The sequence below is a fragment of the Carassius carassius genome, chromosome 34 (assembly GCF_963082965.1).
Source record: "Carassius carassius chromosome 34, fCarCar2.1, whole genome shotgun sequence".
Taxonomy (NCBI): domain Eukaryota; kingdom Metazoa; phylum Chordata; class Actinopteri; order Cypriniformes; family Cyprinidae; genus Carassius; species Carassius carassius.
The window spans coordinates 11,836,198-11,862,523 of NC_081788.1; the positions used below are offsets into that span (position 1 = coordinate 11,836,198).

Sequence of the window (26,326 nt, forward strand, 5' to 3'; positions counted from 1 at the left end):
ACTGAACCTGTGAATCGGTGTGAGTCCATTTTTAGAAACATTGTGAACATCAAAACTCGACCTTCTCTGCACAGCAACTAAAAAAACAAAAACAAAGAGTAAGGCCACATCATAAATTGCACACAATGATTCACATGACAATGAATGTCCCAAAATGCTAGCCATCCTTGTTTTTCTTGTATAGAACTCCATTTCACCAGTGATCAATTATGGCATGACTAATAATGATTAGTGGAATGAGCACCGCCAGGTCTTCCTCAGTCATACATTTCTTGTCACTCCCACTGCTTTCTCTAGAGTCTCATCATCATTCAATTAAAGACAACACATAATAATCAACAGCTGTACTTTTAGAAAGAAAAACATTCATATTCACAGACAAAATTGTACATGTGTGGGCAGCCCAATGACATTGTAAACCCACACGAAAGCCGTTTGTAAAGATCTACTTCTGTTGATCCACTGGTACATTTTCATCAACTTCATCTCGACATTCTTTTCTTTTTCAAATATGTCAAACTAAGTATAGAACGAGAGCTGTCACCCTTGACATCCACCTCGCGCTGTGTCAACAGGGTACAGATTTAAACTTCAAACACTTCACGTTTAAAAGAACCACTGGAAAGTAATTACTCCTCTTCGACTGATGGACAAAAGAAGGAAAAAAGACAGAACCAAAGAGAATAATCGCAATGAGAAAGCTAAAGCAGCTGTCAAAGAAGAGGATAGCAAATCCAATAAATGGGCAGTGGGCCGGGATGGAGAATGCCTCTCAGAGATGGTGTAATCCAGTGCCAGACAACAGGTAATTCAGGCCTGATGGGTGCTGCGAGACGCCCTTTTTATTGGTGGTGTGGGCGGCAGGAAGTAGTACACTAGATCGGAAAGCTAAGTTGCATGTCCACCAATCAGGCACCAGACTTTGGACTCCAGCGGCTAAATACGCAATATCTGTTTCTTGGCCGTTTGCTCATTTGGTATGCAACGTTCTCTTTCGGCCATGGCAAGGATGCAGCAGTCTTTTCAATATGAGTCTCTGTGTTCTTTCTGTTTGGTGTTTATTTGAAAGAAAGAAAGAAAGCTGCAGTAGAGGAGAGAGGCATTAGTTTGGTCTGAAGATGATCATGAGGGGGTTTCCATCAGCCTTTTCCTCACTGCGCTGGCTTATGAAGCTCAGGTAGATCTATATAGCGAGGTTTCCAAGAGCAAACAGTAGACCGAGAATCAAAACATCAGTTAGAGCTTTTGTGCCTGGACTTGAATTTCTGGGGTACTCTACTCTTGTGTTAGGTGGACTGCCAGGAACCTGCCAGGAAAGAACAATATTAATAATATTAGTATTATTATTATATGAAACATCAGATACTATGCAAACCTCATGAAAATAAGTCCAGGTCATGCTGGTGACACACACACACACACACATATATATATAATTTATTTGATATATTTTTACTTTGTAACTGACATTATTTCTACATACAGTATATAGCCAGGGTTGCACATAATTTTTTCAGCCTGGGTCTCATAAGAGAACCTGGAGATTTGGTTTGGTCCTCACACTGCATATAGCGTGACCCATTAAATGCAACTATAAACAATGAATTAATAATAGTTATAATATTATTACACTTTATTTATTTAGTTTTTTAAAAACTAAATAGTAAATAAACTAAATAATAGTGTGTGATAATATTATTAAAAATAAAAAGCAGTCCTAGTATTAAATACAAATGCATTTATTTTATAGTAAATACACTTAAAAATAAAATGGTAATATTTACTACTACTTTGTTTGTTTGCCTCTTTAAGAAGAATCGCTTTATGTACTCCTCAATTTTAAGTCGCTTTGGAAAAAAGCGTCTAAAAATAAATAAACAAAAGCGTTTTCATCATATTCAAACTTAAAATCAGCAGGCTTTTATTTTGGCAGGTTGCCGGCAAGTAAGTATACGCGCTTCCTGATTTAGCGCTGCTGATTAAAGAGCGCCAGTGGATGAATGTCACAGTTTTGCATTGTTCTTTGAAACGGTAGGAATAGCCTAGATTTATGCTTTCAGGTTGAAAATAAAACTTATATAGTAGTTTGTGATCTAAAATGGTAATTGTGCATTAACAGCTGTCAACCATGTCGGTACGCAAATGCGCTGTCAGAACATATTTATATTACGCATTTTTTATTTTGGTCTCGCATGCGGACCACTTATGTGCATCCCTGTATTTAGCATATATCGACAAATACTACCATAATGTTTTTTTTTTTTTGTCTTTTGCATAACTTTCAATGGTTTCATTTAATTCTCATAACAATTCCATGAATAAAGCTTTTCATTTATTACAGTAAATCAAATTCATATTATAGTATTATTATTACTATTAATAAGCATCAAAAACAATCTCAGAATAAAAAATAAAAAAAAATCTAATGAAGATGAAAATCTAAATTATGCAAAATATAATTTCTTACATGTTTCTCAGTTTTCTGGACAGGTGTTGTAATACTGACCTAAAGCTTTTGCAGTACATGTTGAGCAAGTGACTGTACAAGGCATATGTGTGATTACAACACATTTACAATAAAGTCATGCAGTTGTGCTTTTCCTCTGGACGCAATAGTCATCAATCCTTTTTTTTCTCATGCACAAGCTTGAGATACTTATAGATAATGCTTGAACTCACTGGCTGTACATCTTACCTCACTTCCGCAGATGTAGTCTTTTGATGGATAGCAATCAAGTTCCTGCAAGGAAATAAGGTTATCCTTCAGATATGGAATTAAGTATAATACGATACTGTCTTGTTTGAGAGATCTACATTACCCCTCAGTAATGCATGTCTATCTTATCTATCATCTGACAATGAGTCTTATGTGAAGCGCTATCAGGCTCACTGATATGCCTCTTTTATTCTTTATAGATTTCTTGGGGTTAGAACCTCCAGAATATAGTGATCCAGTCCAATAATGTAACCTGTCTGACATAAAAGTTCCAAGTGTTTCTAGACAGAAAGTAAAAATCCAAAATATAATTCCAAAATGTGCATATTAATGCATGCAAATATGTAATCATTTAAAATGTGTGAGCGTGTTAGTTTCTGCTCTGATAGGGCTCTTCCACAGATCTGTGAAGTGTAATGAACGGACTGATGAGGCTCTTGATGCAGAATGATTTACCTGAACTACTGGAATATCAATCAAAATATGTCATTATTTCACTCAGTTCTTAAGCTTGTGCTCAAAGAGATGTGTTTTTTTGTGCAGAGCTGAAAAAGTCAGAGGGATCTTTGATACAGCTAGCTACAGCTATATATATATATATATATATATATATATATATATATATATATATATATATATATATATATATATATATATATATATATATATATATATATATATATATATATACATGTATGTATATACAACCCGAATTCCGGAAAAGTTGGGACGTTTTTTAAATTTTAATAAAATGAAAACTAAAAGACTTTCAAATCACATGAGCCAATATTTTATTCACAATAGAACATAGATAACATAGCAAATGTTTAAACTGAGAAAGTTTACAATTTTATGCACAAAATGAGCTCATTTCAATTTTGATTTCTGCTACAGGTCTCAAAATAGTTGGGACGGGGCATGTTTACCATGGTGTAGCATCTCCTTTTCTTTTCAAAACAGTTTGAAGACGTCTGGGCATTGAGGCTATGAGTTGCTGGAGTTTTGCTGTTGGAATTTGGTCCCATTCTTGCCTTATATAGATTTCCAGCTGCTGAAGAGTTCGTGGTCGTCTTTGACGTATTTTTCGTTTAATGATGCGCCAAATGTTCTCTATAGGTGAAAGATCTGGACTGCAGGCAGTCCAGGTTAGCACCCGGACTCTTCTACGACGAAGCCATGCTGTTGTTATAGCTGCAGTATGTGGTTTTGCATTGTCCTGCTGAAATAAACAAGGCCTTCCCTGAAATAGACGTTGTTTGGAGGGAAGCATATGTTGCTCTAAAACCTTTATATACCTTTCAGCATTCACAGAACCTTCCAAAACATATAAGCTGCCCATACCGTATGCACTTATGCACCCCCATACCATCAGAGATGCTGGCTTTTGAACTGAACGCTGATAACATGCTGGAAGGTCTCCCTCCTCTTTAGCGCGGAGGACACGGCGTCCGCGATTTCCAACAAGAATGTCAAATTTGGACTCGTCTGACCATAAAACACTATTCCACTTTGAAATAGTCCATTTTAAATGAGCCTTGGCCCACAGGACACGGCGGCGCTTCTGGACCATGTCGACATATGGCTTCCTTTTTGCATGATAGAGCTTTAGTTGGCATCTGCTGATGGCACGGCGGATTGTGTTTACCGACAGTGGTTTCTGAAAGTATTCCTGGGCCCATTTAGTAATGTCAATGACACAATCATGCCGATGAGTGATGCAGTGTCGTCTGAGAGCCCGAAGACCACGGGCATCCACGGGTGTCCCTTACGCACAGAGATTTCTCCAGTTTCTCTGAATCTTTTGATGATGTTATGCACTGTAGATGATGAGATTTGCAAAGCCTTTGCAATTTGACGTTGAGGAACATTGTTTTTAAAGTTTTCCACAATTTTTTTACGCAGTCTTTCACAGATTGGAGAGCCTCTGCCCATCTTTACTTCTGAGAGACTCTGATTCTCTAAGACACAGCTTTTATAGCTAATCATGTTACAGACCTGATATCAATTAACTTAATTAATCACTAGATGTTCTCCCAGCTGAATCTTTTCAAAACTGCTTGCTTATTTAGTCATTTGTTGCCCCCGTGCCAACTTTTTTGAGACCTGTAGCAGGCATTAAATTTTAAATGAGCTAATTAAGTGGATAAAAGTGTAAAATCTCTCAGTTTAAACATTTGCTACGTTATCTATGTTCTATTGTGAATAAAATATTGGCTCATGTGATTTGAAATTCCTTTAGTTTTCACTTTATTAAAATTTAAAAAACGTCCCAACTTTTCCGGAATTCGGGTTGTATATATATATATATATATATATATATATATATATATATATATATATATATATATATATATATATATATATATATATATATATATATATATATATATATATATATATATATATATATATATATATATTTAATGCTATGTATACATGAATAGAGCTTTAGGCTGTGATAAAAAAAAGAAAAGAAAAAGGGTTGTAATTGAGTTTGATCCATCCGTTTGTGACCAGGGATCCAATATTGCAGTTTGTACATTTCAGTGTTTTACTTTTGTGTATTAATGTGTATGTTTATTTTTTCATTTTTTCTTTCCTTTTTTTCATCTTTCCTTTGTTTTTGTTCTCACCCTGCATAAACAATTCTAAACGAAAACTGCAGAAGTGCAATATATACATTTCGCAAAAGCCCTGGAGCTGTCAAAAGATTTTAGTTCTGTTTTTTTTGATTACAAATAATGACAAAAGCTATAATGTATGATATATTTTTAAGATACAATGAGATAAAAAATGTAAAAAAAAAAAAAAAAAAAAAAAAAAAAAAAACTTCTTGCTGAAAAAAATAATGCAATATCTTGGTGCATGAAAAAGAGTTCACATTGTACAACCGACATAGTAACAATACAAAGTTGGTTCAAAATGTGTGAAATTATAAAAAAAAAAAAATTATTATTATTATTATTATTTATTTTTTAATGGTATCAGCTTTTCACTAAAGCCAAGAAATGTACCATTTACATTCCCTGCAATTGTGGTATATAAGCCGCCAATCGTATGATAGACTCCATACAGCTTGTCCGTACATATTGTCCCATTCTACATATTTTGTTTTATTTTAAGCCACCGCTTTTGGCAACAGGTTTTCTTTTAATTGGCTGAATTCTCATAAGGTCTCATAATCATACTCATACTTGAAGGTCTTTACAAGGAGGTACAAATCATACCATTCCTTTTGACTCATATAACTATACATTTATTCCTGCATCGCACACTGTAAAATTCTGCACTCCCAAACAAGGTCATCAAAGCTTGTTTGTCAAGACGTCACCGTGGTATTGTTTATGACAAAGAAGGGTGGGATTGAACTAGCGCACTCGCACAGATGCAGACTCGCCCTGATCCAATAAATCTGTTTTCAATTACGTTAGAATAAAGACTGAGACCTTTCAGCAAGGCCTGGAGTACATCTGTGCGGCCAGGTTGGCATTTGCAATAAGACCACTGAGGCTTAGAGGAGATGATATCATCTCCAGACACCTTCAAGATAGGACAGAAGTATAGCATGTGAACAATGCCGATGCCTGGTTTCGGTGCTGAATTGTTTCTAAACATATCAAGAACACCTCTCAGCGTTTTATAATTAAAATCGCATTCTTGCAGCAACACCCTGTTATTACCCTGTATCTGTTTGCCTCTCACAAAGCTGTTGGTTTAATCAGGTGCTGTAGTCCAGAAAACCCGAAGGCCACATGACACATACAATGTCCGGGAGGCAGAGACTGTATCCCTTTGGGATTTAGTGCCTCAATTTGTGTCCGCTGTGTGCCGCTCCCTTAGTCAGCCTTCTCTCCACACAAAACTGTTTACCCGAGACTGAATCGATCTTAATCTCTCCTCCCCTGATTAAAAGGAAAAGCATGAAGGACTATTATAATGAGTGATTTCAAGATGTTGTGAAAGTAAGTGCATTATATGAGCTGTTAAAGAGTGTGAGGGATTTCACCGTAAACCCCTATGTCTTATTCATGAACAACCCCCAAACTAGTTTGAGCAAGCACAAAATTATGCTTGATCTTTGTATTTAAGTCTTTTATAATAGTGATTTTCAATACAGGCATGGCTACTTCTATGTAAATTAGACAATTTGTTGTATATTCTTAAACAATTCTGTGCCATTTTATTAAGATTGGTCCATTTTTTTTGTTTTTTCATCAAATGATGATCACATGGAGTTATAACCACACATATGTGCAGACACTTGATATGACTGAGTGCACTTTTTCATTTTAAAGAGCTGATCTGAGTGTTATTTAAATGAATCATTCAAAATGCTGATTTCTTTGTGTCATCAATCAAAATGTTCACTGAAGTCATCTATTAAAATGTTGTAATAAAAATATATGTATATACAGTAAATATTACTATTGCTATATATTTTGATGTATTTAGTATGCATGGATTGTTTGATGGTAGCTTAATTGTGTTAACATTGTGGAAAATTATATATTTAAACTTATTTTATTCTATTTTTACATTTTTAATTTATTTATATTTTATTTAGGTGTTTGTATTTATTTTATTTTTATTTTATGTTATTTAAGTTTAGTTCATTTGTATTTATAGTGTGGGAAATTTTTTTATTTTATTTTATTTTATTTTATTTTATTTTACTCAGTACAGGCTTATCGTGCTAATTGTGTTCAGCCCAAATGTGTTTTTGCACCATTGCCTGATTCTTTAGCAAACCGGGTGCAAAAACCATCCATGCAAATAAACAACACTATCAATAGGTGCGATTCAATCTTAGTAAATTTACCCCATTATGTTTATATCTTCCTGTTCATGCCCATAACTACAAATGCACTATTCACGTAATACTATGTTTAAGTGAAATAAATACTACTGCAGTTACCAATAAAATTGTATTTATCAGTGTTTGTGTATGGTATTTCTCTTTATTTTGTTTTGTGTGCTATTTCACCTGATCTATGAATGTAGTGATTGTGTTGAATTAGCATTGGCTCATGCAGTGAACTTTCAGTATTTCCTGTGTAAACATGCATAATTAGATGCAGGCTTAGGCAAAAGCCATAACTGCCGTACTGCAGCTAGCAAGGAGAGAGAGTGTGAATGAGAGAGGCAGACAGACAGACAAAGCAAGATACAAAGGAAGGGACCAAAATTGTGTGTTGACAGGCGGGGATGTTGGTGGTGGTGGAGAAACAGAGGACAGTGACTAAAAGCCAATTAATTAGCGAGAGCGGTGATGTGTGTCAGCTGCCTGTTGACATCAGCCCAGATCTCTGTTCACAGCTCTGCTAATGCCCTCCTCTCTTACCCTTTGCTTCTCAACATATTCCTCCATTTCTCTTCCACTCATTCACATCTTAGCTCTTTGCTTAAGAACTCTTACACTTGTCCTGATTGTTTACACTGAAACGCACAGTAAGACACACATACAACTCTGCTCAAACAAACCAACACATGAATACTCACAAAATCAGTCATCTTGGTACACAGGGCTTTGTGAGAGCAAACCATTCTTCATATCAACCTTATTTTCAATGTAATACTGGTGAATGTGTGAATTATAATAAATGATTTTGCAAAAAAAGGTAGTAATTTTTTATATTCAGATATAGTTATTTAGATACATTGTTCACATGGTATATTTTTCTTTTTGTTTGCTTTGTTTAGGCTAAATCTCAATGATGGACATGTCATAGTAACGAATGCCCAATTCAAAGGAAAGAATTTCCCAGGTGCACTTGAAGGCAGCATCATTTTCTGATTCTTTGTTGTCAATTTGACAGCATTAAATCAAAATCAGCATCTCTGATTTAAATCAGAAATTCTCTTATTAAAGAAGAAAATGGCAATGTCCATGACTGTATCATTGGAGAAAGCAATAACTGCCATATTTGGTCACCTCGAAAAGACAGTCATAGTGGGCCCTGGGGTTGATTATTCCGTAAACTTCAGGGAAATTACCTTCTGTACATTGATAAAGCATGTATTCACGTTAATCGTTTCAAACTGTATGTTTTAAATTAATTCAAATTCGTACATTGTGTTGTTGGTGCATATGACATTTTTACAAGGTGTTTAGGCCAACAACAACGACAAAAAAGGTAAATATTGCCATTTATACCAACTGGCCGTTGAATGCTTGTTTAAACATAGATATGTATATGTAGATACCACATTCAACCACTCCAGGCTGTCCAAGTCAACGTGCCGTCATTTTAGAATGGTCAATCTGTCATCACTCTCAGTAAAAAATAAATGACTTTTCCAGATTCCAGACATTTGCGCAGCAAATTGGTGTACAGTATAACTACGGTTGCAGACGAACAGTCAACTTGCTTTTGAGTGTTCACGAACCGGCTTTGACAGTTCTAATATGGCTAACATATAGCAGCCTAATAATGAGGCATCTATGTATGTAAGTCTATGGCATAAGACATTCTAATAACCATAAGTAACTCTGAATCTACATGTCGACTAACTGTCATTAATTTACTCTACACTTCTCATTAGAATATTACTAGACTTTTAGGTTAGGGTTAGGGTTAGTAGAATAATTTGTTGAGTGCTTGTAAAGTTATAGCCATCAAAATAAAGTGTTAGCAAATATTAAGCTGACAGTCTGTTAATTCTCTCATGACTGCTAGTTGAAAAGTAGTTGCAAAGTTACTTAAAGTTTGTAGAATGTATACGGTGGACTATCGAAATAAAGTCGACAGCATTACAGTTCCATATCACTAAACCATAACCTAAAAAAGTAAATTTACAATTAAAAATTACAATATCTATGATTTATACAATATCTATGATAGGAATAACCAGATGAATTTCTGATCATTCATACCAATATAGCACTGGAGACGATTCATAGTGTTGGGCGAATAGACTTGTTGCCTCGGTTGTGCCCATGTGCAAGACATGCTACTTCTACATGTAGATTCTGTGAGGGAACATCCTTCCTGCCTCAGGCAAACTTTAAGTGCTATTGGACTTGCTAGACAGAGCAAAGCGCCCCTTCAAAAATCACTGTGATGTCGAACTCTGCCTGGAATTAAAACACAGTAAACAGAGCGAGACTTTGCCCATTTTTTTCTACCTGTCAGAATGAGAAAAATGGCCCATGGCAAACTATTCATCTTTCAGTTGAGTGGGACCAGAATAAAAATCTGAGTTTCAGCTATGGGGTTAATCTGTGATGTACATCTGACATGTTTCTGATTCTAGAGAATGGTAAAGTTTAACAATGTTTCCCCCTCAGGCAGTCTCTAATTATAAACTTCCTGCTTGGGAAATGCATGATTCACAAATGATATTTTTTTACAATAAATTAAGCATTGCTCTACTGGCTCAGCATGTATAGATACACACACATGTGTGCGAACAGATCATACAGTGTAAATAGTGATGTGCATTTTTGTGGCTCCTTGGGGAAATCGTGAGGACACATTATTCTGTCTGGTCTATTTGTGCTGTTTTCAGAGGCACATTCAATCATTTTACATTTTTAACTTTAATATGTTAATTATGAGCCCATCAACATCTCTGGAGAGTATTCTGCACTCAGGTGAAAAACTCTGCTCTGTGTGTGTGTGTGTGTGTGCAATTAACCAAACAAAGGTACAAATGTCAACTAATTTATTTCTTGTTGTTTGTTTATTCTACAGTTGTTCATAGCTTGACTATTGTCAACTAGTCCAATCAAATGCTAATTAAATGCAAAGTGACAGTTAGCATACAATATTCCTATATGTAAATATGTTGCTGTTTTTTCACTACAATATGTATGACTAAAATAAATGAGGAAAGTGTGTTGATTTTCTGTAAATGCAGCTTTGTACAGTACGTGGTGAGATATAAATATTTACTAACCTCAACATGTTCTAATTCAGTCACACAGCTGCTTCTTTTACTTTCTGCATCATTGACTACAACACCTCAGTTTCTAACTAAGCTTATCTTAGTGGGAAAAAAATGTACACTTTTTATATAGAACATTTAAAATAGACCCTCTATGTTCTTTGAAAGTACAAGTGTGGATTCATAACAATTAAGGGCACTTCTTTTGCACTGTGGTATTACTGAATCAAATCCACATTATCATTCAAATTCACGATGCAATATACAATGCTAAAACTACTCGACCGCATGAAATCTGACTTACATTTAAATTAGCACAGGATGATATGATGCAGGGCTCCTCCAGTTCCATAGTAGTTTTAGGGATGCTGGCAGTGAGCTCAAGATCAGGTTTCACTGAGCCTGTAGTAGGCTGAGGATCAGGCTTGGGTAACGACCCATAGCCAAAGGCCTGGATAGCATTTCCTGTGGGAAGAGAAAGGGGGAAAAAACCCATAGATTCAAAGCACATTTTCATAAGAGAATGTTTCCACAGAAAGTCAGAGAGACTTCAACTCTCCAGATCCCTTGAGCAGAAAAGTAATGTCGCCTTCTCCGAGTTTGTAAGGAGCAAGGAATAGTTATCTCTATCTGGGGGTCAGCAGTTCAGTTAAATGCTACTTCTGTAAAGCTTGCAGATTTGGAATCAGTTAATTGCTAGAAAAACAAAACAAGACACCCCCCCCCCCCACACACACACACACATACACAGGCAGTTTTACAATTATGTGAGCTGGCTTGCTATCTACTGCCTCCATGAGCTTGTGTCTACTATATAAAACACTCTTAATAGGCAACAAGTTCACTAACCACAGTTTACCAACAGCGTAAGAATAATGCTGCTAATATGAAGCAGACAGGAGATATGACTATTGAATTCAAAAGAGTTTCATATTGGCATGTTGCTAACATCAAACCTCAGGACACAAATGTGTTTATTGCTTTCTGCTATGCAATTACATACATTTATAACATTGCATGAATTTTCTCTGCCAATCTTCGATGTATATTGCAGTTTATTATGCGATCTTGTTTGCAAAAAGGATATACAGTATGTAATGGTACCTTGCAATTCACCCATATAACAAGGTATTGTTAACTTTTGGTTAACTGTCACCTGAAAGTTTGCCTACAATTCCTTAAAATGCAGTCACACTATGTTTGGTAACAGAGCCATGATTTACATGAAATCCATGCAAATGATACTGTATCCATGCTTATTTTGACTTGAGAAATCTTTCTCAGCCTATCTCTCAGTGGGATATCGGAAGAAATGTCTGCTGAGCTAATGCCTGAAGCTCTGTAGCTTATTATCTTATGTTTTCGTTTTCCGCTCTGTTGCATATTTCACTCTCTGGAAGATATTCCTGACAAGCAATCAAACATTTTGGGTGGAATTTCTCTGATTGTCTTTTATTTGCTTCCTAATAATTATAATTTTATTTGCTTATTTCTAATTATGCATTTTTTTATAACCATTGATACAGAAAGTCTGTAAACAAAGGTAAATTCTTAACACAGAGACTAAAAGCCGTAATAAACAGATTTAGTCTATGTAATGCTAGGAGTATTCAATGCTATGAAATGAACATGTTTAACTACATCTAAAATCTGTAAATCTAGATGTTAAATAAATGAAGTAATACATTTAATTAGATAATCTTTATAAAATAAGCCATAAAGCTCAGTTTAAATGACTGAACTGACACATTATCACTATGAAATACCAAAAAAGGAGTCCTGTAGTCGCATATGATAACAAGTCAGGCTGGAAGCCTTATTTAGCCTCAGCCTACATGTTTAATTTCTGCCAACAAGCATGACATTAGTTCCAAAACAATCAGACATTTATGATTCTGGAGGTGGGTAGAGCTTCCACACATGGAATGAATTTTCTAATGGAAAGTAAATAAAAGACATGGCAGGTTTCAAACATTGTCACCTTAGCTGCAGCATTCAGGATTAAAAAGTAGTAAAGAAACCTATTTCTAAACAGACACATGCTCATATAAGTACCACAGCCTCAATAGCTTATCAAAAAGCGGAGTATAAATTCTGAATTGAATGTAAATGCTGAAAGCTGAGTGACAAGTGGAGCTAGAAGGGACTGACTTTGCAGAAAAGAAAAGCTTTCATAACAAAGGAAGAAAGACTTACGGAGACAGTTGTTTTCTCTGAAGTCCTGTAGAAATTTCTCACACTCCTCCTCCTGATTCCCGCTGCCTCTGCAGGTACACCAGGGGGAGATGGAGAAGTTTGAGTGACCCGAGTCCATGTAGTTAGGAGTCATATCTGTACCTATTGGGAAAACAAACCAAATGAAATATTCGAGGTTACTGAATAATTTGTATCACAGTGAACTATTAAATTGACTCGAGCATGAGCATTACTTTTCATAGGTCAAATTTGTGTTTTATTATATTTATATTTAGTGTAAATATATTTTATATGCTTTTAATGTTTACTAAAGATGGTGCAATGAGGGTTCATTTAATATTAATAGTACTTTTCTCCTGATCTGTTTAGATTGATTTTTAAAATATTATTCTATACACTACCATTCAAAATTAAGATTTTTTTTTTTTTTTTTTTTTTTGCTTACCAAGGCTGCATTTGTTTGATCAAAAGTACTGTCATATTGTGAGGCATTTTTACAGTTTGAAATAACTGTTTTCAATTTTAACATATTTTAAAATGTAATTCATTCCTGTGATGGCAAAGCTAAATTTTCAGCATCATTACTCCAGTCTTCAATGTCACATGATCCTTCAGAAATCATTCTAATAGCCTAAGATGATTTGCTGCTGAAAAAACATTTCTTTAGCAATGAACTATTATAGATGTTAAATACAGTTGTGCTTCTTGATTTTTTTCTTTTTTTTTTCTTTAAAAGTTCTCTGATGAATAGAATGTTCAAAAGTACTGAATGTATTTACATGCAAAAAAAAAAAAAATAGCTCTTGATCAATTTAATGCATACTTGCTGAATAAAAGCATTCATTCCTTAAAAAAATAAATAAAATATTAATATTAATAGTAGTATAATATAGTAGTAAAATTATTTAAAACATTTATAATTTATAATCTATCTAGCTATATATGACTCACCAATGAGTCTGGTGTAAGATGTAAGGCAGGCCTGATAGTCATCGTTAAGGCAGCCGCTGATGGAGTGAGGGGTCATCTGACAGTTTGTGTGGAAATCAGCCAGTCGTGACCTTGGCACAAAAACACAACAGCAACATGCCAACATGAAGCTACTTTCCATAAAGAACAAAGTGCGGGCAGTCTATAGTTTTGCCTAGGGGTGAAACTTTGGGGAATGTCTGTGCGTATGTGTTTATGCCTGAAGAGACCAGCTGCAATACACAAAGGACAGAGTTTTGTGTCAGAGTCTGTGCATGTTCAGAGGCATCTTCAGCTTCACACATCACTGCTTTTTCTTCAAGATAAGGGGAAATCATGACCATTTCTCTCTCTTTTGCTGTCTTTCATTCTCTCTCTCTCTCTCTCTTTCTCTTTTTCCTCCATCCATTAGTTAATCATCGTTGCTGACCGTGACTGCAGCATGTCTGTGGTTCAGAGGCATCCTGAGGGTCAGACAGAAGACAGGAAGTCCTCTGTGAAGCATAAGAGAGAACAAGAACTTCCACAAATACTTGAACTGTCTTCTTATAGCTTGGCCTTCCAATCTCTGTCTGTATAAGGCAATAAATAAACCACTGGCAATTTGTTGTTGCAGAGATTTTTTAAACATTGTCAGGAAAGTTTACAGAGGCCATTGACTTGCAGTATTTCTGTCCTTCTCCTGCTGGAGATCTGGGAATACTGCTGGGTGGCCTAACAATTGAACAGACACAGCGGATGTTTCTCAGCACCCACATATATCACCAGTCCAACCACACACACACACAACACATAGTCATCAGTCCTTTAGGTAATATACATTTACATTTATGGTCATTTCTTTGCTGTTTGGTACCTTATCGGAATGGTTTAGAACAGAACTGTGCTTGATCTCATTAGTAGTCATACTTTAGGTATTGTTGGCTCCAGCACACATACATTTTCATATGTTGCAAAGATAGACAGCTTCTAAAACATTTAATGTATGGGTGACAAATGTTAATTCATAATTTTATGTTCATAGGATATTAAATTCATAGAATTAAGAGGTTGATTTTATAAATTAATTCATCAATATGATTAATGAGTTTAGAAATTATCTGTATAATAGTATATTGCATCCATATAACTTTTTCAAAATGTTGTGGTCTATAAGATTTATTTTAAAATGCATTTTATTTCTGTGATTTCAGAAATAAGCCAATACTCCAGTAACATGATCCTTTAGAAATCACTACCATATGCTTATTGGTGCTCAAGAAATATTTCTTCAGTGTCGAAAACAGTAGTGCTATTAAATTTTTAATTATTATTATTATTATTATTATTTTTTTTATCTGGAAACATAATATATTGTGAAAATTTAGCCATTGTGATTACTCACAAATTACTCACTTTCTTCAAACAAACAGAGCGTATATTCTTTATTTTTTTTTTATTAAGATGAAGGTTTTGAAAAGTTACTGGGGAAATAATTTCATCATCCCTGCTAAAATTAAAGTTTTCCTCAATGACAGATATCCAAAGAGGCCTTTTTACTGACACTGTATCAGTAGTATATTTTCCTGTAGTCAGGAACAACAAAATCATATCCAATCATGAAAAAAAATGAAGTTAAATATAGGCTACTGATATGTGTAGCATGATTAGGATTTACAGGAGACCAAACTAGTGAGTTATAAAATCACTTCATGCAGTGCTTCTTATAGTCTGACTAGCTGAAACTATATATATATATATATATATATATATATATATATATATATATATATATTTTTTTTTTTTTTTTTTAGAATGAACAAAAGTTTAAATCGACCGTTGCATCAATTAGTTATCAGCTTTGCAACTGCATCATGCATTTTATGGTAGCTCAGCAGAAGAATGGGTTCTGAAACAACCTTACTATTAAAATATGATTACAAAAGTTGGCTAGCATCACACTATCATTATTGTATTTTACAGACATTATATCCAGTCTTAGAAACCTCTCCTTCAGAAACCACTGGCAAACACTGTTGTTCCAGTGCCCTTGCACTCTAAAGTTTGAGTCAGACAGAAAGTACAGTTAGAAGCAGGTCTCTGTGGAATCTAGTACTACTAAACACAGATACGGTTTAACTCATACACCCTCCCTCCTATGTAAATACACCTTTTAATCAGCATACAGCTAAAGATCCCGCTGTGATTTACATGTCTAATTACATCTGTTCACACTGCTGGAATCAAATAGAGAAGTGCAAAAATATTGTTGTACCAGTATGGTTCCCAACATGATATAAATACTTGAAAGAATAGGGTCTAGAAGTCATAAAACTTCACAAAACTTTCCGACTTTAACTATTGCACAATATGAAAAATGGGCAAGATGTTTTATATCTTGTAATACATTTACAATGTTTTTGCTTTTCAAAGCAAAACCAACAATGTCCTATGAAATATATACTTGACAAATTTTTGGCAAAAGCAAAGTTTATTCCATTGCATTTACTAATAAATAATGCAAAAGCCCATATCCTACATAAATTATTGCAAGGCTTCCCATGAAAAATCAAGGCTTACTCTTTGCCTTGATAACATGCAAAACAAAAACAGTCTGTTGCGAATGAGCCTGTAAGTTAAAACACATTGCTCAGCAGTGGTGTGTGGTAAACCTATGATGAAGCAAAGTGAGAAATTAGTGGTTTATACATTATTTGATCTTTTATTTTGTAATATTTGTTTTATTTTTGTATTGTTGCTTATTTTCCCTCTATATCCCTCTAGGGAAAAGCATTCCTGTTCTTCGGCTACATCTTTCGAGATGCTCAGAGGCATAGTGACAAGTGATGGATGCTGTTTCCCCCCATGTGATCAGGAATTGAAATTGCTGCCTGTCTCAGACTCAGTCAATATGTATATATATTATTCCCTCACCTACAGCTGCGACATTATCATATGACGAAAGACTCTGAAACCGGATCTCCTTTAGTTTCTACCGCATTACTCAGCTAATGAAGCGTATAATGCTTGTCTTATTTGTTCTACGTCTTATTTGTTCTCTCTATCTAACGGTGTTAGTTGTAATCTCAGAGGACATTACACTTTTTTTTCTTTTTGTTTCAGTGTAATGAGAGTTTTGTTTTTTTTTGTGTTTTTTTCCCCCTTCATTTTAGACAGACTTTTCTCTATCTTGGTCAAATGAAGTACTCATCCTGCTTATGTGTTTAAGCCACAAGAGGAGTGTGTTTTATGTCATAGGGAAGCTATTATGGTAACTGAAAAGTATCTTATCAGCATAGAAGATGCAAGAACCTACCAAACCTACTTTTTCGTGGCAAAAGCAGATAGGATAGACCAAGATAGAAAAGTTGTAGCAGCAGGTTTTGCCTTTTAGGTGAGGACAATATAACTGCTATAATTTACTGTTCTTTTGAAGTTTAGAAAAGGCTGTCTAGGATTGTTTGGGCAGAAAGTGCTCTGGCATCAAGATAAAGCACATTTCAGTTCTCGCTAGGACTCCTCTATTATACGTGAGTGGACCACTCACTGCTCAAATTACAGCCTGTCTGCCTTCGAAGGGTTAGAAAAGTCCTTTTAGATTCTCTATTCTCTGAGAAAACCCAAAAATGAGCACCACAAACAGTTTTTTAATAATAATAATTTTTTTATGATGAATCTCGATTCAGTGCTCTTCAGGCAAATGAGTAATTAATATCCTTTAAACAGTGCTTCTCATTGCTATGGACTGCACTGAAACAGAGGCAGCATTAACATTTATCTTAGGATTCAAAGTGTACAGGAATTAAATGGAGCGGTAGTTTGTAATTAATCATTTCTAGTTTCCAGTATTTTTGAATCATCCAAATTAGTTGGATATTTAACGTGAATGAAGGACAGATGCTTGACAGAAATGTGCACAATGTCCAGCATGTTGGATCCCATTGATTTTGACTGTATACACTAAAACAGCTGAAACATACCTCAAAATATATTCCTTGTTTTTTTATTTTTTTTTAATGAATAAAGAAACAATCTACACTAAGGTATGCAGCAGTACAGCCTATTGAAAATACTGTACATACTGCATGTTTATCCCTTATAGGGTCAAATGGTACTTGTTTACGTGAAATTACGTAAACTGATGGCACAGAGGCCAGTTTCTTTTTTTTTTTTTTTACATTTTAAGGTTTTGTGAATAAAGATTCAAATCTGCTTTCATTGCACACAGAGCGCCTGAAGCTATGCCTCTCAATTGGCAAATGACGGAGTTACCCTGTACTTGAGAATGAAAGAGCTCTTCTAATGCTGGCTTGAAGGACAAAGAGCTCAGCCACTTTGAGACTAATGATTGACACAGACAAACAAAAGGGCCCTGCACCTTACGTCAAGAAAGCAATTGAAATGGTCCAATCTCTATTGAATTTCAGATTTATGTTTCAGATTCAGATTCAATGTTGAGGGCCATTACTGGTCCTTATTATGTTAGATTCATCTTCCAACAGCGGGGGGGCACATTCAGATGTATTGATTCACCCCAGAGAGAATCATTTCTCCTCATATTGTATATAGTAAATTTGAAATGTTTAACTTAAAAGGAGACAGTGCTGCTTTTTTAGATGATTGTGGGCTTAAGAAACTGTAGATCATAATTAAACACAAATTAAAACAAGGCCATGGAGGATAGAAGTACAATAGTGTTCATTGTTAGTTTCTCCTTCACCAAAGAAGTTATTTTGAAGGATGTTTCAACTGTTTCTGTCCATAGCATGATTACAAGTGAAATAGTTTGAAAAGAGTTCAACACGACAACAACATTAACTACTGCACGTCTCTGAGCAACACAAGAGTTTCTAAACGAATCAGTTGAGTGAATAATTCAGTGGCTCACTAATAAAATGGCTGCATCCAAAATAGCATACTCTCTGAGTAGGTACTTCTTTTGAATAGGTGATTACTTTGCTTCTGTTAAAAAAATAACTTACATTTCCAAATCCTCTCCATCGGATGCGCACTTCAGAATCTTGCTATATCACATCACATCACATCATATATTATATTCAAAAACCCTTTAAAATTCTGATTTTTGCTCTACCAAAGATACCCCTGCCACTAAAACATTGCTTCAATTAATCCTCTCTTTCCATATGAAGTCCTGATGCTTACAAATATCTTGTTCATCCTAGTTAGGGTTGTGATAGAGCAGAGAAGTGTGTCAAAGTACCTGTGTTAAAATCTATCTGTTCTTTGCTTTCTCCCTGTGAGAGCCTATCCAGAGCTCTGAGCGGAACAAGTCAAATGATTTGATGCCTCATGATGTGCCTCCTATATCTTTTGTGTCTTTTATGGGTCTTCTTACTCATCTGTTGTGATATTTTAACACAGCTGTAATGCCCAGACAGAGGTTTTAGTTAAATCAGGTATTCCCCTCTTAAGTAATGAAGAATGATTATTAAATGTCTGTTCTGGTCAATCATTGTTGATCTCTATGATGGCAAAGACATTTTTCATGGTTTGTCTGTTCTTACTGCATTATTCAATGTTTACACTAAATCACTTGCTTCTGTCATTACATGTGCTCTGTTCCAAAACCCAGTGAGCTGCCTAAAGAGGCATTTCATTATTGGAACGCTCCCAGCACAACGGCTGTTCTAGTCATCTAGCCTATGGTAGATCCCTAGTTTTGGAATTTTAGAATTTAGCATTTTAGGGAATCATCACAAACATCTTTTGTAGAAGAATGCATTGTGTTTACATGCCTGTATTCAGCCATAAGACCAACAACTACACAATAAATGTCTCTCCATCTTAGTTAAAGGTATGCAGTAGCAGCCTCCAGGTGTGTAAAATCCCTGCATTATCACAGGTGACCTGGTTTTGTGGAGCACATTATGAAAACAGCTGAATCATGTTGCTTACACAACAGAAGTACAACCAGGTCCTTCATTACACTATTTTAATTCAGCTCCTTGTCCAGGCTTTTATTAATATGTGTGTGGTCTAATGGAACTCACTTCTCACCATCAAAACAACATTTACTACACGATTCATCAAGTGCATCCTAAACCCTTGACTTTGTTTGACTTAATAACCTCCAGTTATTTTTCACATTACATCTTTACTCAAGTTTCTGCGCTGGCAGCTGCTGCCAGTATCATATTCAAGACACCGTTTTCAGCCAATGCAGTCACTGGCTTGGCGCCCTTCTACCTGTAATCCATTATTTAACTGTAAACTGCACTCAGACGGATGTGACTGGCTACATCCAATTTTATCATCTAGATTTCCTATCACTCCACATAAAAGCCATTTCACTTGGCCAAGTCAACTCTGTGAAGATTCCTGTAAACAGCACCTTACATAGACAAAAGGCAACATGTTACCTCTCTATGTTTTGGAGCACAGCTCATTTGTGCAGTTTCTTCAGTCAGAGTGTCAAACACAAAAAAGTGACTTTGAATATTTGTTGATACTTCTGTTATTCACTTACCTCTAGCTGCAACATGCATATTTAAGCCTTTCTCGCACATCTGGCATTGCTGTGCAAAGATAAATAAACTCAGCCGTGGGACAGACTGCTCATTTGGCATGTTACCCGTATTTGGAAAACACACCACATCCTGCTGTACAAAAGTCTGTCAGATCCATATACTTATCCAGCAGAACACTGACCCAGCTCCTGTTGTGGAGGCATCAGAAACTAACCCAATAAGTCTGTGCTTTATTTGCCTGTATGCTCCAAACAAGTCTTGACTGCTCCTACATTATATTTGGCCTCCCACCAGTTCCCATCAAAACAGATAAACAACATTTCTGTACTATTAATCAGAGCGAAAATTGTTTGCATGTATTGGGGGGGGGGGGGGGGGTATTTGCTCAAGCAAGAACTTCAGTGCAAATGGTGCTAGACAGATATCCTTAAACTACATTCTTCATTCTGAGAAAAAAAAAACTGATATGACTTGTCGTGACCGTCATCACTGTAGCATCACAATAGACAGAGATTCAAATGTTAAATGAATTTGGCCGGCTTGAAATGCTCCCAATCAAAGAACAGAAGCTACAACAACAATCATACTGAAAACAGACCTCTGAATAATCAAAACTGGAGACACTGAAACAACTGATCTGTCAGAAGGACTTAAGATTTGCTGGTCAGAGTGGTCTGGTTTGCAGGTTTTAGAGGGGTGTTAGGGTACAGACTGATCTGCTAACCCAGGTAACAAAAATCAAAGACTATAGAATACCCAAGACGTGTCGTTATAATTTAGAATGGGGAAAAATGCGATGCTCAATATGGTCACTCTATCAAAGGTCTCTTGGCCTTGTGAATAAAAGAGCCAATCGCTAATCGGTGAAGTCATCGCGTAACTGCAGATGCCATTAAAAGTCCCAGAAGAAGCAGTCGAGCAACTGAAGAGGACAGCAGCTTGTAAGTTTTTAATTTTTTGTGCGTATCCTGTGGCTTTTCGGTTTTGTTTGATAAGTAGTAAGGCATGTCCAAAGCCAGGTAAAGTACGTATTTACCGTCTTTGCAAGTGCTTATTAGAAGAAGCAGTGAAGCAACTGAAGAGAACATGAGCTTGTAAGTGTTTTGTTTATTTTTTTTTCTCATTCAATTTTAGCGGTTGTTGTTGCTAGGATAGATTGTTTTTCTTACTATGTTTACAGTGTTAAACATTTGCTGAAGTCACGTTTGTTCTTATGCATATCCTGTGACTTTTCAGTTTCGTTTTGCTAAGAGGTAAGGCATGGCCTGCTGAATTGAATAATGAGGTATAAGGCAAGTATATCATTGCTTAATACACCGCAGCAGCTGCGGCGGCCCTTATTTGAAGACCAACGATTGTAAAGACCAGTGACTCTACCTGCACGACTCCACCGAGTAAGGACACTGACAAGGCTCTTGAGTATTGCTTTTCTACCCTTTCTTTACTTTTTTTACAGCTTGTTCTCATCTACTTGTTTTAGTCAATTTTACTCACTATGTTCCTTTAAATCTCTACTATCACTACTAACATCTATCTCACTCTGTACGTTAGAGGCAGCACAATCCTAACTATATGAATTCTGTCCCTATGTCCACTATTACTTTACGCTCTATTCCAAATAGTATCTGAAACTGCCAGTCTGCTGTAAACAAAGCAGACTTTATTTCATCTATTGCTACTCATTCAAGTCTCAACCTCATGAGCCCTAACTAAGACTTGGATCAAACCTGAGGTCACTGCCACTCCTGCAGCCCTCTTCACTAATTTTACTTTTCCCACACCCCTCGCCCAATTGGGGGCGATGGAGGTACTGGTCTACTTCTCAAATGAATGGAACTTTGATCCTTTACCATCTCTTTCTGCCTGGCAACAGTTCATTTGAATCATATGCAATTACTATTTCCGCAGGTCAACTGGATAGCTTCTTGGATGAGTTGGATATGTTACTCTCAAACATCCCTGAGGACGGGACTCCTCTGGTACTACTTGGTGACTTCAACATCCACTTTGTTCTCCTTGTCCAAGCTGTTGTTCTTTTCAGACTGGACTATTGTCATGCTCTCTTCCAGCATGCACTTAAGCCTCTGCAACTGATTCAGAATGCAGCAGCTAGAGTGCTGTTCAGTAAGCAAAAGAAAGTCCACATCACACCTCTCTTTATCAGTTTGCACTGGCTGCCAATACCACTTGCATCAAATTCAAGGTACTGATGTTTGCCTACAAGACAACCATTGGATCTTTACCAACACACCTAAACTCACTAGTTCAGACTTTTGTGCCCTCCAGAAGCTTGCATTCTGCAAGTGAACGAAGCTTTGTGGTGCTATCCCAAAGAGGCACAAAGTCATTCTCACTGACATTTTTCTGGACTGTTCCAAGCTGGTGGAATGACTTGTCTATCTCAATTTGAGCAGCTGAGATTTTAGTCATTTTCGTCAGCAACTGACCAATTAATATTAGCACTTACCTATTCTATTCTATTCTATTCTATTCTATTCAGTTCTCTTACGAGAGCTCTCTCGTACTGCGTCTTAGCTAAGACGCTACGGGAAAAGTCTCTTTTCACGAAATACTGAAGCAAAAAATTATCCTTAATTAAAGTAGCGCATAAGTAAAGCGCATTTGCAGCAGTACACAGCCATAGGCGAGACGGCTCGTTCGCTCATTGGCTTGTTCTGCGGCAACTGCACAGCCTATCGAGCGCAGGCTGATGCAACATCAGACCAATAAGGGCGCTTTGCGCCCTTCTTGCCACTTCCCGCCGAAACGGGTGTGGCCCAACCTATAAAAGGTGCTCGAAAAGGCTGACTCACCTGATTTTTCATCTCTTCAGCGAAGCTCACGCATCGCTGGATCACGGAGGAAGCAAGCGCCGTCTGAGAAGCATATCAGCGGGACGAGCCATTCTGAAGCTGCTGGCCTCGCCGCCTTCCACTGCCGTTCCTGCTGCGCTGTCCGGCGCCTATATCCTTTGTATCCTTATATCATTATATCCTGTGTGTGTTCGCCCTGCGACGCACACTCACAAAAAGAGCTGCGTCTTTTTAAAGATGCCCTCGTGCGGCTCGTGCTGAGCCCCGCTCAGCGAAGGAAATCGTCACGTCATCTGCGTCTCCTGCCTGGGTGAGGACCATTGAGCGCTCGCTGACGACGGCTGCCCTCATTGCGAGCTAATGCCTATGGTGACTCTGAGGACTCGCCGGGCGTTCTTCTCGAAGCCTGCATCATCCGCTGCGCCGTAAGAAGCGCCACTCGCAGCGTCTACCGGAACCGCCTCCAGCTCTGCCGAGCTCGCCGGTTCCCTCCGCTTCACCGGCCTCCCCTGCATCGCTTCCCGATGGTCAGCGTCCGCTGTCTGCCGCCACGTCATCTGAGGAAGTGGATCTCAGGGCCGCGTCGGAGGAAGAGGACACGTGCTCTCTGCTTGCTTCGGGCAGTGAGGGTTGGGCGAGCTCCGTGGATCTCGCGCCCTCTGCTCAGAGGCCAGGGCTCACTCCTCTCAGACTCAGAGGCATGCGAGATCTGAATTATTTGGACGACTGGCTGGTTGCGGCTCGATCACGAGCGGAGCTCGTGGAGCACAGGGCCGTTTTACTCGATCACCTCGAGAAGCTCGGTCTTAGTGTCAATTGGGCGAAGAGTTCGCTGAACCCCAGTCAGACGATTCTGTTTTTGGGTATAGTTATGAACTCGTGTTCCATGACGGCGCGTTTCGGGACCCGAGACCGCCCTGGCGATTTATGTAGGACACCACAGACATGTTGTCCGAACGGACTAAGACTAGGTGGTCCTTGATTTGGGGACAAAAGCGCATCAGCGCGTTCTCCACTGCCAGCATTTCCAGACAGTTGATATGATGGAGCTTTTCCCATTCTGACCACAGGCCAAAGGACGGTCTGCCCTCGAGCAGCGCTCCCCATCCCGAAGTGGAGGCGTCCGTCGACACCATCTTCATATTCGGGGACGTCCCCAGGCTTACACCTGATCGGTACCAGCCGTTTGCTGTCCAGGGTGCCAGGGCTCACTGCCCCGCGTTCTTTTCCAAGAACAAAAGCGCGCTGTCACGGAAATGGCCATGCTGCCCGCTTTATCCTTTCCCTCCCGTCTCCCTCCTTCCGCAGGTGATAGAATGGGTGAGAGAAACGAGATGTTCAATACTGCTTGTAGCACCTCTTTGGAAGAACCAACCATGGTTCCCAGATTTGATGCAGTTAGCAGATGTCGCCCCGTGGCCAGTACCGTTGAGGAGGGACCTCCTCTCGCAGGCCAGGGGTTTGTTTTGGCACCCTCAACCGGAGTTGTGGTCCCTCCATGTGTGGGCGCTCAACGGTTATCCGCTGATCTCGCAGTGGGAGTGCTAAATACCATCACTCAGGCTAGAGCTCAGTCAACACGACGTCTGTATGCTTAGAAGTGGTCGGTGTTCTCCAGCTGGTGCACAGCTCGAGGATGTTCACCCCTTAGTTGTGAGGTGACGGAGGTTCTCTCCTTCCTACAGGAGCTGTTGGATAAGGGCAGAGCCCCATCCACGCTCAAAGTTTATGTGGCGGCGCTCAGTAAGTCAATAGGAAGGAATGATTTGGTCATCCGCTTCCTTAGAGGAGCTAGGAGGCTGAATCCTACCAGACCTCCGTCAGTCCCTATGTGGGACCTCGCGGCGGTTTTGGAGGCCATGAAGGGTCCCCCTTGTGAGCCTATCCAATCAGTTAGCCTTCAGCATCTGTCGTCCAAGACAGTATTCTTGTTGGCTCTCGCTTCAGTGAAGCGTGTGGGTGATCTGCACGCGCTCTCGGTGAGCCAGTCGTGCTTGGAGTTTGGGCCTAATGACTCAAAGGTCATACTCAAACCTAGGCACGGTTATGTGCCAAAATCCCTCAACACGCCGTTTCGGGCTCAGGTTATTGCCCTGTCTGCCCTGCCGGTGTCAGGAGAGGATAGAGACTCGAGTCTTCTTTGCCCTGTCAGGGTTTTAAGAGCTTATGTGTCTCGCTCTGCTGCCAGACGGAGCAGCTGTTTGTCTCGTTCGGTGGACGTTCCAAGGGAATGGCTGTTTCGAGACAGACTCTATCCAGATGGATAGTTGACGCCATAGCATTAGCTTACGCTTCCAGGGGCCTTCAGTGCCCGCTGGGCATCAGAGCACACTCCACAAGGGGCGTCGCCTCGTCATGGGCGTGGTCTACTGGGATCTCCTTGCAGGATATATGTATGGCGGCAGGTTGGGCCTCGCCTTCTACATTTATCAGGTTCTATAACCTGGAGGTTCCCGCCTTGCAAGCAAGGCTGCTGTCGGTATAGTCGAATCAGGGCCCTGAGGGGAACTCTGAGTTCGTGAGCGTTATGCGCTGCTGACTGTTATATGGGCAGTATTGCGTAAGACCCGCATTGCCACATTGGTCAGGCCTTGCCTCGGCTGTGTGATGTCATATTGCCGCATCTACGGATGTTGCTAGATATGGGACGGAGAGCTTCCCCCCTTCCCGTCCTGAACTCTCTGTGAGTCCCTCAGGTGACTGTGCACTGTAAATCCTGGGCGTTGCTTCAGGTTTATTGGTGTGTGATCCCTGCGCACACGGCGTTTTACATTGGGTTCCCGAAGCGTTTTAGCTAAGACGCAGTACGAGAGAGCTCTCGTAAGAGAACGTACTCGGTTACTAAACGTAACCTCGGTTCTCTCTAGAAGAGCGAACGAGTACTGCGTTCTCTGCCGTGCGTACGATTCACTCTGGTTCGCTTCGGCGATGAAATAAATCAGGTGAGTCAGCCTTTTCGAGCTCCTTTTATAGGTTGGGCCACACCCGTTTCGGCGGGAAGTGGCAAGAAGGGCACAAAGCGCCCTTATTGGTCTGATGTTGCATCAGCCTGCGCTCAATAGGCTGTACAGTTGCCGCAGAACAAGCCAATGAGCGAACGAGCCGTCTCGCCTATGGCTGTGTACTGCTGCAAATGTGCTTTACAAAAATACAAAATTAAGGTTAATTTTTTGCTTCAGTATTTCGTGAAAAGAGACTTTTCCCGTAGCGTCTTAGCTAAGACGCAGTACTCGTTCGCTCTTCTAGAGAGAACCGAGGTTACGTTTAGTAACCGAGTA

At 38.4% G+C, this 26,326-nt stretch overlaps 1 protein-coding gene across 1 annotated transcript in view; it reads right to left on the reverse strand.

The window, feature by feature from the left end:
- Positions 1-964: 964 nt before the first annotated feature.
- Positions 965-26,326, reverse strand: part of LOC132115507 (GDNF family receptor alpha-2-like) — a 92,176-nt gene continuing 66,814 nt past the window's right edge. The window contains exons 5-9 of the mRNA XM_059524015.1: positions 13,751-13,860; positions 12,800-12,940; positions 10,908-11,068; positions 2,696-2,740; positions 965-1,306 (exon numbers count right to left, since the gene is read on the reverse strand). Of these exons, the coding sequence (XP_059379998.1) occupies positions 1,184-1,306; positions 2,696-2,740; positions 10,908-11,068; positions 12,800-12,940; positions 13,751-13,860 (580 nt within the window). The 3' untranslated portion in view covers positions 965-1,183. The remainder of the gene's footprint in view (positions 1,307-2,695; positions 2,741-10,907; positions 11,069-12,799; positions 12,941-13,750; positions 13,861-26,326) is intronic.